Below are 15492 nucleotides of genomic sequence, written 5' to 3' on the forward strand. Positions count from 1 at the left end.
CAGTGGTAGAGTGGACTGGATGAATTCTGTACACACACATCATCGAAAACATACTTTAACATCCGGCAAGGTGATAATTATCAATAGATTCCAGCTCCTCAACTTACAAATGAGTTGTGTAAAGTGGAAAGAAGGGTATAGGGCCAGTATTGTAGCAGTATTACTTGTGTGTGTGTGTGGGGAAAGTTGTGTAACTGTTTCTCAATCCGTGTGTGCAGAATCAGATTTGCTCACGTCTAAAATAAAACGCAAATATCTGCGTATAAATGCAAAAGGAATATCAGAAAAAACATGGTAGATACATACATTGTATTTAAACTTTAAAGATGTATCTACACATGCATGCATTTGCAAATTTGTGCACACATGTGATTATGCACAAACAGATCCTAAAATACATGTTTGCAGATTCCCGTATGCGTTTTCAAATTTTACCACGAATATGCAGAAGCCTTTACACACTTACAAATATTATAATGCACACAGATTGAGATAAAGTTTCACAACTCTCCACACACACACACACACACACAAACACACACAGACCAAAATAAAGCATCACAATATGGCACCACAGAGGAGACAATAAAGAAGAAGGAGGCCCAAGTCTGAGCTCCGGAGGCTGGAAGAATCACAAACCCATCCGTGATGTAACGCTTCTTTTAATATTGAAATAAACTGTACTTTAAAATACATAATATAATTAATTTAGCTTCATTATAATAATAACACAATTGACAAAGAGGTCACTGGGCAAGAATCAGCCTCTTCTCGGGATGGATGACGGTCACTATGGAGGGAATAGACAGTGAAATTGCTATGATATCACAGCATGCAGTCAAAAACAACATATATTAAGGCAGCTGTGACGGTACAAAAGACTGCACATGGAATACTGCTATATGGCTTTATAGAGCAGAGCAGGAGAGCTCCTCAGCTGCGAGGGTCCCCGTCCGGACCCCGACGACCACTCAAGCTTTCACAGAAAGCACAACCTGAACACCTTTGTCCGAGGTGACTCAGACAACGGGATGTCACATCTCACCCAGACATAATAAATCGTCCGCCTTTCATTCTTCTGGCTCCAAGTCGACAATTACGTCCATCACTCTTGTTCTCTGTCAGTTTGTCCCATCGTTCACAGCCTCCTCTCTTCTTTTCTTTTTTCCCTTTCGTCCATTGGCCAGTGTGAGCGGCGCCGCACCACCGGCTGTGACAAGTCTCTGGGTGATGAGAGCATCTCTCTTGATTCTCTGTCACATCTTGATGTCTTGGGACTCTAACATCTTCGCCAAGGTCTTCCTCACCCTCAGGGCTGTGAGGCGGGACGCCGGGTTGTGATTCCAGCACTCAGATATCAGCTTTCCCATCTGCCGTAGACACTGAGGACACATCGAACCAATACATAAGAATATAGGAATACTATAACAAACTGTATATACAAGTATAGATTTCTTGATTTAAAATACCTCATCACTGCTCCAGCGATTAGCGAAGGAAGGTCTTTGTTTCTTAATGCACACGACCTCCCTCATGTCCTCATAGGAGGGATCAGTGGGCACGAGGTCGTGGTAGGGCTGCTGATACTCCTCCACAATGCCTGCAGGGGAAAAAAACACAAATGCGTCAGCAGGATCATTAAGAAAAACATTTACACACATAAAGATTTTGTTTAAAGGAAAATAAGACTTTTAAGAGTTTTTCCTCTGACCTCCGGAGATGCAACGTCGCACCATCTCCCAGACGATGAGGCCGAAACTGTACATGTCGGCCATTATGAAGGACTGGAAGTGGCGTCTGTTCAGCGTCTCATCCAACACTTCGGGCGGCATGTAGCGCTTGGTGCCCACCCGGAGGTTGGGAGGGATGTCCACCTCATTGGTGTCACTGAGACCAGGAGAAGAAGAAAAATCAGCAACAGAAAAACGTCTGCATGGTTTGATTAATGTGTGAGACACCTCTAAACTGAATTGAATTGACGTTAATAGTTAAACTCAACATTGTACCTGTTGTATTTGACAGCCAGCCCAAGGTCGGCTATGCAACAGGATCCGTTCTTTTTCACCAGGATGTTCTTGCTCTTCAGGTCCCGGTGTGCGATGGCCGGTTTTCCCTGCGTGCCGTAGATCTCGGTGTGCAGGTGGCACAGGCCCGATATGGAGGAGTAGGCCAGCTTCAGCAGAGACTTGACGTCTAGCGTGTTGGACTTGAGGTAGTCGTACAAGGAGCCGTTCTCGTGGTAGTCGGTGATCAGGTAGAGCTGGGTCCACGAGCCGGTTCCTTTAATGTCGGCCGCTATGAATCCTGGGGGAGGGGGAGAGGCGGTGAGAGGACTGAGAGATGCAGGCATGTGTTCAGATTGATTAAACTCTACACACACACACACACACACACACACACACACACACACACACACACACACACACACACACAAACACTCAGACCAACACTTCAGTCAGTCCGTGTTTTTGCTAATTTTCACTTACCCAGGATGTTGTCGTGCCTCATCAGGAAGGTCTGATAAATCTCCGTCTCTCTGAACCAGCTCTCTTCCTCTGTGGTGAAGAAGACTTTCACCGCCACTCTCTCTCCTCTCCACTTGCCCATCCACACCTCTCCGTACCGCCCTTTCCCGATCTGCTTCACCATATGAATTTGCTTGGCGATTGTTCGCTGCACCTGGAAACACATGACGTTAAAACACATGTGTGAGTTTTAATTTGCCATTTCCCTTTAAATCTTGTCGGTAACTGCAACATCTTAATTCCAATCACTTTTTTAACCTTCTATATTTTGTCTTTCATTGCACTGAGCCAACAGATGATGGTATATGATGATATTAGATTAGATTAGATGATTAGATTCAACTTCATTGTCATTCTACAGTACAAGTACTTATACAACGAAATGCAGTTCAGCATCTAACCAGTGCAAAAAAAGGCAGTAAAAATGCAGAGTATTGTGCAAATTTAAAGTGAATATGTAAATAAATAAGATCTGTGCAGTAAGAAATATATATGGAATATTACAGTATTAAGAGGTATTGAAAGATATTAGAACGATTAATACACTATGAGCAAGATAAATATATAAATATATATAAATATGAATACACTAAAGGCGGGATAATACAGTAGTAAAAAAAGTAAGAGTCTAGTGCAAATGTTCAAATGTTCAGTGGTTGGAAGATATTGAGAATGGACAAACTAAACAATGGCTGTTACTGTAAGTTTTCCTACATGTTTGGAAAGGGAAAAGTTAGTGGAGGGGTTTTCAATTGATTGCAATACACAACCTCAGCACTAGATGTCACTAGATACCACACACTGGTCCTTTAAGGTGTTGAGGCACACGTGCATTGCTCTCTTCTCACCAGTAGAGGGAGTCCTGACCCTGAGCCAGACCCCGTGCTCCTGGAATGCTCTATGAGATCTTTAATGGACTCTCCGGGGGGGATGTAGGTCTCCTCCTGCTCCAGGTCGATGCTGTAGCGCGGCTGTGACTCCTGCCGCTTATACCTGCCACAGAGAAGGGACGCAAATGTTTAGTGCACGTCAGGGAGCGTTGGATTTGTTGATGAGGTTCTGGTCGTCGCCAAGGTTCTCACCTGAGGTAGAAGAAGACGAGGCAGAGGCCGAGGATGATGGTGCAGACGGTGATGGAAATGAACAGAGCCATGTACTGGATGCTGCTGTCCACATAGTCTGACAAAAGAAAAACAGTGATGATTTAATCTTTCCTCAACATGAAAGATCCTGGTCTGAACGAGAAGGAAAGTCTTGTGAAATCAGAACTGATGAATAGCCGGTGACGGTCGTTTGTTCACTGTTATCAGATTTCAAATTTTTTCATTGGCAGGGACAAGCTCCTTTTTCCCCTTCCTCCCCCTAACCCTGCACCCTGTTGTCCCAGCGTGTGATCGATCACATCCCCTTCCTGAATCCCACATATCGGGTGTCACACTGACGTTGCTGCAGAAGCCCCCCCCCCTCCATCCCCCCAGCCCCCGAGGCCCAAGGCAGCTCTGGGGCTCTAACCTTTCTTTCGTGCTCCTGTCAATCACACGCACACACAAACACAGAGGACGCATGAGCACAGGAGATACCTCGGGGTGTGCAGAGAAACACACACGCACACGCACACGCACACACACACACACACACACACACACACACACACACACACAGGGAGAAGCACTAGTAGACGAAGAAAAACTGAGCGGGCAACAGTCTTATATGCTGGATAAGATGTATAAATAGATAGATAGATAGATAAATAGATGGATGGATAGATATACTCTATTGATCCCAAACCGGGAAATTCCTAAAAGGTGACTCTTTCTAACTCGCCTGCTACCCCTCGCCTGAATGCTGTGGTAATGTTCCAGTTGCTGTGAACGCGTCTGACTCGCACAATCTCCTGCAACGTTCTGCATCTGTGAGAATCAAACTCCGGAAAATGTCTGCACCCAATTGTCAGTTTGCGTCCAAGTTGGAGAAAAAACAGAGGAAACCTTTATCGTTCTCTGTCCAACTGACTTGACAAATCAGTTTATTGCAGTTTGCTTGAAGGTCATAAGAAGTAAGTGAGGCTGTGTGTAAGTGTAATGGTGAGTCTGTGTGACAGAGACTGGGAGCAAGATAGAGAGGGTGTGAGTGTGTGTGTGTGTGTGTGTGTGTGTGTGTGTGTGTGTGTGTGTGTGTGTGTGTGTGTGTGTGTGTGTGTGTGTGTGTGCGCTCCAGAGGGACAGATGGACAGATATCTCACATCCGTACCGGGGCAAGAAACTCAAGCAGGCCCTGGGGAGAGGCTGTCCTTTTCATTAGAGGGTGAGAGAACAAGCCAAGCCTGCAGGCTCTGTTTCACCTGCCTCTCTCTCTCTCTCTCTCTCTCTCTCTCTCTCTGTCTCTCTCTCTCCCCCTCAAGCAGCATGTGCCACTTTAGTCCAGCACCACACTGTGGTTTGTAACAGTTTAAACTGTCACTACCCATCATCGCCAGACTGGGCCTGAATTAGCCCGTTCTAAAAGCCACTCGCACTTCAGGAGCGGCGCAGGATTTCAGCGTGTGAACAAACGTGTGTGTCCGTGTCCTCGTGTCTCACCTGACGTCATGATCGGAGGAAGAGTGGGATGCAAATCTCGGTTGCAGTAGTTCTGATCCGTGCAGCACTCGAGAGATTTCCTGGAACGAGCATGCCACGTGTCCTGACACACACACACAGACACAAACACACATAAGTATAAACCTCATGCTTTTTCACACACTAAGGAAGACACAAGCGTAACGAATATTTACAGCCACACTCACGAGAGCGTTTAACGATAAACCAGAGGTTTCTCCACTGGGTGTAAAGATGGCAGGTTTGACAAGTATGGTTTAAACAGATCTCGTAAATAGTTGCAGTCGGTCAAGGAAACTCATAAAGATGTAATGGTTCATGAAGGAGGACAACCACACACACATACACACACACACAGAATCACACACACACACCGGCATGTGTAACTTTTCATTCAGTAAGAAACCCACACGGTATCAAATACACACAGAGCTGACTTACCCGACACTGGAACTCAGAACCAACGATTCCTAAACAACCTAAGGTGAGTACAGCCACTCCCCCCTCCTCCTCCTCCACCATGGTGAAGCAGTATCCGTTGGTGCTGCAAAAACACACACATTGAATCCGTCACTATATTTGTTTGGGTTAATAATAATATAATAAATAATAAAGTGAACTTATTGAGAGTAAATTAAAAATTCTTAAAAAATCTAAATCTAACTGCAAATAGTAAAGAACTGAAACTGAATTAATTATTTTTGACTCTAATGAATCAAGGTTTAGTAAAATGCATCCAGATATTGCTGTGAGGATTAGTCAATGAATAGATTTTTGAAAAAAAATAATCATTTCAGTCACTTATAACCAAAAATCGTCAACATTCAGTGAGTCCTGATTTAGAAGGGTAAATATAAAGTGTGTTATCATTGCACATTAGTGTATACACTTTGAATATGAAGCTCTCTGGTGTAAGTGTCTAATGCAGGTGCCTGACGGAGGTAAACACCGGTGCTCCTCCGATCAGGTAATTAGAGGCTGTGTTGTGTTATTTTCACGCTGCTATTTTTATTCGCTTCATCTCACATGCAGGTGTTGTTGACGGAGTTTTCCGGGCAGAGGTGGTTGCAGTAGCACAAGAGCATGTTCTGAGCTGAAACAGTGGCCGTGCTGCTGCTGCTGCTCTCCTCCGCCTTTCGCTCAGACCCTCCGTTCTTCAGAAGCATGGTGTCCAACATGTTGGCTGAGCAGAGAGAGAGAGGAAGGGATAGGGACAGAGAGGGAGGGAGAGTGGGTTTAGCTGAAGGGCACAACCCAAACATCTGGACACTCCACTGGGTCAAGTGAGGCCAGAGCAGTAAAACATAAGTACACACAGGAAAATTAAAGATTGAATAAATCAAAAGATCCAAACAACATTTCAGCTCATTCTGAATGGGTGTTTTGAAATATATACATTATATATATATATAAATGAATCAGTTCAGCCTGCCTTGGCACTGTTACCATGGTGATGCATCCACTGAAAGTGTGAAAATGTGGTGCTGAAAGCAACCCTGCTGTCCTGGACTGGAACCAATGTACCAGTCTGGAACCAGAGAAACACAGAGAGAACTGCTGTGTGAGTGTGTGTGTGTGTGTGTGTGTGTGTGTGTGTATCTATATGATGACAGAAATCACTTATTTGGTGACAGGCACAGCCAGGAAGCTCATTACGAGTGTAGAAGTTACTGCTAACAGGAAGTAGGCTAGTCTTTAGTAGCCTACTGTGTATATCTTCTCAGAGGAGGATAATGTTTCCATTGGAGTCGGGCCAAGTGAAGTGATACGATACAGATGTATTCACATAAACTAAGAGAAGAATAAATATTATTGCTCTGGACTTGCTCGTCTTTAACTTCTGCGGATGTTAAAAATCCAAGGTTGTGCTTTCGTATTTATGTAGTTTGTAGTTATCATCACTTTAATTTTGTAGTTAATGTGACTGAATTGAATGTGGATTTTGAGGAGGGAAAACAGGCCGACAACAGTTTATGTTATTATAACCAAAAAACATTCATAAATGGATTTCATCTAAAAATCAGATCCGGTTTTGATCAAGTATAATGTTTATCTTCCAGCGTAGTAAAATTACAGTGTATTTTGATTCAGAAGCTGCTGTGTAAGTAGACTCAGATGGGATTTTCAAACATTCATCATTCAAGTGACTGAAGGTTCACACTGTGTTACCAGTAGGGAATTAAATCCGTTCTGACAGCAGCTCGTCCCTGAAGGCCTCTGTGGTCAGATATAGCTGAACAGTGTTGTGCCACATGAGATGGACGTCTCCCTCTCACCGTCTGTCTGATTCTCATTCCATCTCTCTCTCTTCCTTTCGTCCTCTGCTTCCTATATTACAATAACAAGCTGACAACTGACCGAGCCATTTTCCTGTTTGTTTGCATGACCGTGACGATCCCACGCAACTTTAACTTTCAAGTCCCACTCCAGCAGCTTTTACACCCCCTAAAGTGGTAAATGGTACATATTTATTTAGCACTTTTCTAGTCTTAGCAACCACTCAAAGTACTTCACAGTACAGTTCTGCCACTCTCATAAAGTACTTTCATAAAGTACCACTATACGTGCAACACTTTCCAGACAGGGATCCAACCGCTGACCTTCTGGTAAGTGAACAACCCGCTATACCTCCTGAGCCATCATATCATATTCACAAGGTTTATCGGGAAGAAAATTGTCCTTATGGCCTTAACGTGGCTAAAATTTCACTCTCACAGCTCCACCTGTAGGGGGCCCCACCCACAAGCTGACAGGATTGGTTTCTTAGGTTTGTGACATCACAACAATCCCTGGCTGTGAGATGCTCCTTTTTTTTCAGGCTGGCATTTGTTTACTGCAGCGTTGAGGTGTAAATACTCCCCCATTGGCATCGGCTACTGATTTCACTCAAATCATATCCTTTATCATATAAAAAGGCAAGTTTGGGGTTTCATTATAGCATTTAGAAGTTGACCTAAGCTGTTTATGCAGCTAGCCATTGGAAAAAGGAACACACACAAATCTCCAGCTGCGATCAAAACGCTGAATCAAAGGTGTTGAACACAGACTGTCTATTCTTTAAGTGGTACTCCGTGTCCTTCCAGCCTAATCTACGGCTGTCTCTGTGAGAGGGGAAGTTTGTGGAGGTGTTCTGATCCTCCCTCACAGCGGCCTTGGTTCGTCTATCACATCTGCTCTGCAAGTGTGCCTAAAAAAACACAAGGCAGGAATGTTACATGGACTCGTCAGTCTCTCAGATACACTCCGTCCGAATCAGCTCGGCTCTATTTGGTTTTTCTTTTTCAAAGGCAGCGAGAAAGACAGATGCAGGTCAGCTCAGAGAGAAGAGAGAAGCGTAAGAGGAAAACCTGATGTGAGGAGACAGAGGATCCAGCTTCAGGGATCACAGCAGGAGAAGACCGGGCATATGAGCTACAGCCTCATAGAGACGTCACACTGAAAACTCAAATCTGTCAGAAGTACTGCCTTCGTCTTCCAATGAGATCAAGGAAAATGTTGAAAAATGCCAATTTCTCACAAAAAGTTAAAGAAAGTGAAAATAAAACTAACCCTACTCCTGCGTCCGACCTCTGATGTGGATTTGCACCAACATTTGAATAGGTTCTACCCTGATGCAGCATCCGAGTGTACTGCGAATGGTCAAACTAACAAATGTATTAATATCTCACGTATTTAATATCTACCTCCAACGCAAAGATTTGCAAAAGTGTCACACGTTTGCAGAGCAGTGGAGACGGCACGCTGGTTTTAAACTCAAACTACAACTACAAAAGAAACTCTTCCGGAGCAAAATAACTTTATCTATTATTATAACATAAAACTACAACCCCGAAAAATATGTTTTGGGTTATTTGCTTAGTGCCCAACTTCCACATACAGTAGCAAAAACTATTTTAAAAATGTCTGTAGATGAATAGAGTTGTGAATGCACAGTTTGTGGTCTTCTCTCTCTGACATCGAGACTGTGCTGTGTCTGGATTGAGTTTGTCATGCTTGGTTTATAAAAGCAGGTTGACTACAGACTCACTGTGTTCAACAGACTATTAAAGAGGCTGAAGGATGAACAGTGAGCGGGAGTCTTGAGGGAACGGCCATCTTTGTTTTTTGGTTTTAACAGATCTGAGTTTTTCTTCACCACATTAATAAGAACCAATAAAGACCTAATACAGCCAGTATACCTCAATTAATACTGTGGGGATGTAAGAAAAATAATTTTTATCATTATAAATACATCACACGACTACATTATCTGTCACACACTTGTACATATTATTGTACACACTTTGTTTTCCCTGTCTCTTTGTCTAACTTACACAGACACACACACCAAACAGACTTGCTGTGTCAGCTACAGGGCACACTCAAGGTCACCCCGAAATCTGATCTGCATCCCCCACACATTCCACAGGCTGCTTCTCAACCTATAACACACACACACACACTGAGAATCAGTGTATTACATGCTGACACAATACTACAAACACACACACACGCTTAAAAGTTACATTAAAAAAACTTTTAACTGAACTTGCAGAGCTTGTCACCATCAGCAAAAGGGAGGAAGAGGGAGAGGAGATGTTTGACAGTATCTGGTCACTCCACAGCACAGACAGTGATGAGTCAAGTGTTGGGAATTTCAGGGCATAGATGTGCGTGAAGCCTCATTTGAATGAAACTAAAGTTGTGCTTCACTGGAAAGACGCAGGCGATCAATAAAAACACTGTTTTAATAATGGCTTTTATTTTTCCATCAGGAGATAAATGGAAATCAATGCAAGATGGAATCACTGCCGTAATGAGATTAGAGAGAAACGGTGACAGGGGGATTTCATTACCATCAAACTGGAAAAAAAATTGTTTAAAATGTTCCGATTAACACAGTTGTTTCACAAGCCCCGATTTCACACTATTTAATCTCTGAGCCGAGACGTTCACACAGACTCTTTATCACGGGCAGACATGAGAGAGAAGGGAGATAAGTTCCTCCAGGTGGCCGTGATAAATCACTCCCTCAAAGGAGACATCTTCCCCGGTGTCTCCCGAGCGCACTCTGACCCCGGAGGGGTCGCAACCAACCTGCAGAGGGGCCATACATCCTCCTCCACCCTGCCACCCCACCATCATCCCTCTTAACCCCCTACATGCTTCAAAGGCCCCTGCCACACCAACCACTCGCACATGTGCACATGCACGGGCGCAAGAATGTGTCTGAGGGGCGCATTCCTCTCTCGCTCCTCCATCGCCGCTGCCGCACCGACATCGGCTCGTCCGCTTCCAGCAACCTGTTCTGCGTTTACCAGGCGTGACCAGGCCGCCTCTTTGTGGAGGAATGAGATGGTCACTCCGAGGCTCCCACCACCCGCGGCAAAAAACAAAACAACACAACACATTCACAGAGGGAAGGCCTGTATCTGCAGCAGCTCCACACGGTTCTCCAGGGCCGGGCTGAGGAAAAACCAGCACCACTGTCACAGAGAAAACGTTACACACGGGTGCGAATACAGCAGAGAGCTGCTATATCCACAACAAAATACTCCAACTCAGACAGACACATACGCAGACGGAGACAACCCGACGTTTGCTTTACATCAAGAAATGACGAGAACAGAGAGTAACACACGCACGCTTCTGTCACAGAGGAAAAAGGTTTCGTGTACAGAGATTTACTCGTAGTGTTGTGACATGTCACAGAGAAGCTTGGGAATGAATGATCTTGAAAGTGAAGTAATGAAAACAATGATTGAGGAGGATAATTCTCTGAACCATTGGTTGTGAAAGTACATACACACACATTGATTTCCATTCAAAACAGTAAACACTTCTCTGGGACATTTGTAGATGTGAAATTCATGTGTGAATCTGTTAAATCCACGTTTAATACACTACAACACATGCATGGTATTATTCTAGAGAAAGCACGGCTGGATAATTCTCTGTACATGTCTTCTGATACACACACTGATGGACACACAACAGGTGTAGAAGCTGGCTTGCTATAAAACCAAAGGCTTTCGATCAACGCGTGACCGTGTGCATGTGTTTCTCCTCTTTTTCCAACAAACTGTCTAAATGCACTCTTCTCTTATTTTACTCCTTTGCACTTGAAATCTGCACTTGTCAGAGAGAGATTTTTTGTTTTGTTTCCCCACTACATTTCCCACCAATGCATCTCACTGCTCCACTATCAATGCATGTGGTCTGGATTTACTGGAAAAAAGCCACAAGCCACACAGTAATGCAGGGCTCCATTACAGACACGTTGGGAGAGCACAATATGTCCCGATGTTACTCGGAGGATCGGAGCTCCTGTTTTGACTCAAGGTCGTTCAAGGTCTCTGGGAAACGTGCAAGCTGACTTTTAAGAATCGCTTGCACTCGACAACAAAATCTTAAGTTGCAAAAGGAAAAAAGTTTGACGTTTATTCGCACAAAAGGTTTAGAGGAGATGATCAATACCACTCTGGTATTGTAATATGAGCGGCAGATAATGGATTCAACAGCAAACACAACAAACTCCACCTCTCGTAAGTTCACTAATAAACACATTATTTTACAATCTTCTCATCTACAATAACTGGCAGCGAGAACACGCATGAGCTCATTTCCCCTAAAACATTGAACTTTTCCTTCCTTTGCCACAGAAAGGCAGATACTGGAACTAGACAACATTTGCACTCTACTTTATTTCTCCCTCTGATCTCCCAAAGCTCACCAGGCAGATGCACTCATGCGGTGCACACAAACACAACTATTGCACAAACGCACACAGACACGGGGGCCAAATGCTCTCAGGCCTGACCAATGGAGCAGCACATCTGCCTGGGGATCAGATTCTGTGTCGAGGAACCGTATCCACATCCTGACAGGAAGCAGTGCACAGAGGGCTGGAGGAGCCCGGGCTGCTGCCGCTTTGTACCGCTGCTCCACCGCGACACCACACTCACACGACCCTGCCCTTATTCCACAACACTCAACAGATGTGGTTCAAAGAGTGTGAGGTACAAAACTCTTTCTGTGTATTCCTGCAAACTGGAAGTATGCGGATAAATAGGTTTCTTGCAACCAGGAATAATAATGGAGGTATTTACAGTGAAGAAGAAACAGTCACAGTTATTTGTAAAGCTGTGTAGAAGCTTCCAAACTACCTCACCTCTCTTCTCTCATCTAAAGCTAGTTAGTATCATACACAATCCAGAAGTTCATCAATTCATCACCTCAGATCCCCTACAGTCACACTAACGTTGGCAGAACTGGGTTCAGGCATTACGTCCTTGTTGTGTTGCTTTTATTTTATAACTGTTTCAACTTTACTGATTGTGAATGCCTGTGTTCTCTGGTTTCCTTTGAAAAAGAGATTATAAATCTCGATGAGACCACCTGATTAAATAAAGATAAAATAAAACACAATGTTAATCACATCAACCACCAACGAGGAGCCCAAATACGTCACATCTCCTTTTAAAATCCGAAAGATTTGGAGCTCAATTTAAATTATTCCCATATTCTAACTTATATTCTAAAATAAAGCACATTTCATTTAAAGTACCAATAAAATAACCTCTAAAGAACATACAAATTATCCAAAATGCATACGACAAAGCATTATTAGAAGTATAGTTTTAGCTCAACTGAAGCAACTGAAAAGAAACGGCTGTTGATAAAGACAGAACATCCTCTGAACGTTCCAACAGAGACACACTGACATTTTCAGGTATTTGGAGATTGCTCTGAATGAAAACACTTGGATAATAACCCTTCAGAAAGTCTAGGAGAGACCAGGGGGGCGGTTTTATGATTGTTCTTTGAATTCTCCACATTTGACATCATTAATTTTTTCATTATAAGTAGATAGTGATATTGAGGTGGCATCATTTGTTCTCACAAAACCTAAAAAGATTAATTACTGTGTAAAGATAGGTTTCTGTTATGCCACAGGCATGCTGGGTTTTCAGGGTCACTCCGTGGTTTTATGGTACAAACATGAGACAGCCAATCCAAATGTTTGATGGCGGGAATTAGCCATAACCAATATATAAATAATAAAGTTGTAACTGTTATAAATATATATATAACTGGACTGATTTGTTTTGAATGGTCTGTGACTAAAGGAACAAGGCTGTGGGTCAATCTATTCCCTGTGAACCTCACCAGCTCGAAACAGGTGGCAAACCGAGCGGGCCACTAAGATTTACGAGCAACCTCCCACATGTTTTACTCGTTGCGAGCGACCTTTCAAAGATCAGATCGCAGGAGAAACAGAAAAGGCAACTGGTGGTTGAATCATTGACCGAGCATTTCCAACAATGCTGGAAAGTCTTTGTAGAAGGAGATCTGTCCGAGAGCGCTCACAGCTTCATCTCACCTCCTATTCTTCAGTCCTGCAGTGACAGGAGCCAGCAGAGACTTTGGCCTCTCTTCAGCTCAGAGTCAGACAGTTGGAAGAACGAAATGTCAGAGCAACTCCTCCGTCTGAATTTCACTCCATCTTCCCACATCCCTGCCAACGGTCAAACCCTCTGGACTAATATTGGATGAGAAATTAAACACCTCGCTCAGTCCGCACAGATACGTGTAAAGGAAATTCTCTGAAGAAACATTCATCTAGCGGCCGGGGTATTTCATGACCAAGTGTGAAAGTTGCAGCGAGCTCTGAGCCCCTCAGTCAGGAAGGGATTTCACAGCTGCTCTTTACTTTTGACACAGTTTCGGTCAAGAATTTCTTTGTGGCCGGATTATGATCAAAAGCCATTTGTGTTTTCGGCGTGAAGTTTATTTTATTTAGCGGCTTTTTCCTAATCAGATCATTGTTTAATTCGCTCTGGTGTAGATTGGATGTAAGAACTTTTTTGCATTTTTTCAGCAGTTTGATCAAATGCAAACACACATGACGTGCACGTTCACACTGTGCGCCACACACCCTGAGTTCTTCTAGAAGAGACTAGAAGAGCACAAATAGGTCCTTAAAGAATCGACACACCATTAATCATTTAAAGGGAAATCCAGTAAGTGTTAGCTGAAATTTTCCAGAACATCATTTGCATTATGTATATACACACCACACACTCACTGTGTGTGTGAGTGGGTAAAAATTGTGAAAAAAAGAAAGAAGCCTGATGGGATATTAACAAATGAAGAGTCCAGTACCAAAGGATATTCTCTTTGGTATCACATAAGACAAATAATGATAAATATTTTGTAAACGGGTAAATTGAAGTGTGAAGACAATTGAGCCATTTTAATATGTGTACATAGAAACAACAGAAAGAGCCAAAAGCAGAGTGACAACATTATTCCATCAACTACTTTTTCTGACCAGAAACAACAAATGCACGAGTGTCATCTTCAGGGAGGTTGGGAGCTCGCCGACCCTCACAACCTGACAGGGGGGGGGGGGGGGGCACCGCGACACTGTCGGCATTCATCGTAAAAAGACAACTGGCTGCCCATCTTGGACATCTTCAAACAATTCAAAACACGAGCGGAGGGGTTTGGTGGGGGTGTCACGGGGGAGTTGGGGCAGATGAATGCACGCCCGGTCTCAGGGTGGCCCTGAGGTGATTATAGCGTTTTGCTCATCATAAATACCACAGGGCAAGAAATAGACAAGATCCCAGCAAGAGCAAACCAACCTGTCACCTGACTAACAACAAAATGAAGAAAACCTCCCAACTTTAGGCTTAAATAGAGAGATCTGAGAAGCAAAATACCAAAATAAAAAATAAACAGATTCAATCGCCTCATCTTGCTGTTTGGAGAATTATCATACACAGTTTAGCCAAGAAAGGACAAACAATCACAAGGAGGCCTCAGCTTCATCAGTCTCACAGTGACCACAGTACAAGCATCGAAACACACACAGTCCAGCACGGTACTCACCATCAGACCCACGGCTCAGAGATGCCAGTCCAGTCACCAGGAGAACAGCCTGCCAGACCCGCTCCCGGGGTGACCACGCTGCCGCCACCATCACGCCACCAGCAGCAGCACCACCAGCACCACCAGCACCAGCAGCAGCAGCAGCAGCAGGAGCAGCCCGCCTCCTTCCAATCCCAGAGGTGCTGCCACAACCGACGCAACCGTGCAGGGCAGCAAAGGTGTGAGACTGCGTTTTTTCTTTTTTAATTTATATATATATATACATAAATATATACATATATATATATCTATATCCTCCTGTGAAAAAAAAGCGTGCCAGTCTTCTCCTCCTTCTGAGAAGTCTGTCTCTGTGAGCGACTGCCACTCCGCTGCACTCGCAGGAACTTCACACAGCACACAGCCGCCCTGCAGCCTCCAGCACTACTCCACACTGACAGCCTGGGAGAGACAGACATGGAGGGAGAAGGAGAGGGGGGGGGGGGGGGGAGAAGGGG

At 44.0% G+C, this 15492-nt stretch overlaps 1 protein-coding gene across 1 annotated transcript; it reads right to left on the reverse strand.

The window, feature by feature from the left end:
- Positions 1-1256: 1256 nt before the first annotated feature.
- Positions 1257-15089, reverse strand: bmpr1bb (bone morphogenetic protein receptor, type IBb). The gene is made up of 11 exons (XM_061074959.1): positions 14999-15089; positions 6149-6305; positions 5564-5666; positions 5105-5207; positions 3608-3704; positions 3374-3518; positions 2487-2679; positions 2007-2304; positions 1712-1887; positions 1470-1600; positions 1257-1382 (listed from the first exon to the last, which is right to left on the reverse strand). Exons 1-11 carry the CDS (start codon positions 15087-15089, stop codon positions 1257-1259), a joined length of 1620 nt encoding a protein of 539 aa, XP_060930942.1.
- Positions 15090-15492: the final 403 nt, after the last annotated feature.

The sequence above is a fragment of the Limanda limanda genome, chromosome 1 (assembly GCF_963576545.1).
Source record: "Limanda limanda chromosome 1, fLimLim1.1, whole genome shotgun sequence".
Classification (NCBI taxonomy): Eukaryota; Metazoa; Chordata; class Actinopteri; order Pleuronectiformes; family Pleuronectidae; genus Limanda; species Limanda limanda.

Bases quoted from the DNA above. Each gene is read 5' to 3' on its own strand.
- bmpr1bb (XM_061074959.1), bottom strand. From the start codon at position 15,089: ATGGTGGCGGCAGCGTGGTCACCCCGGGAGCGGGTCTGGCAGGCTGTT. The intron at 5,667-6,148 runs GTGAGATGAAGC...GTGTTTTTGCAG, and splicing joins TCCGTCAACAACACCTGCAT to CACCAACGGATACTGCTTCA. The intron at 2,305-2,486 runs GTAAGTGAAAAT...CCCCTCCCCCAG, and splicing joins GAGGCACGACAACATCCTGG to GATTCATAGCGGCCGACATT.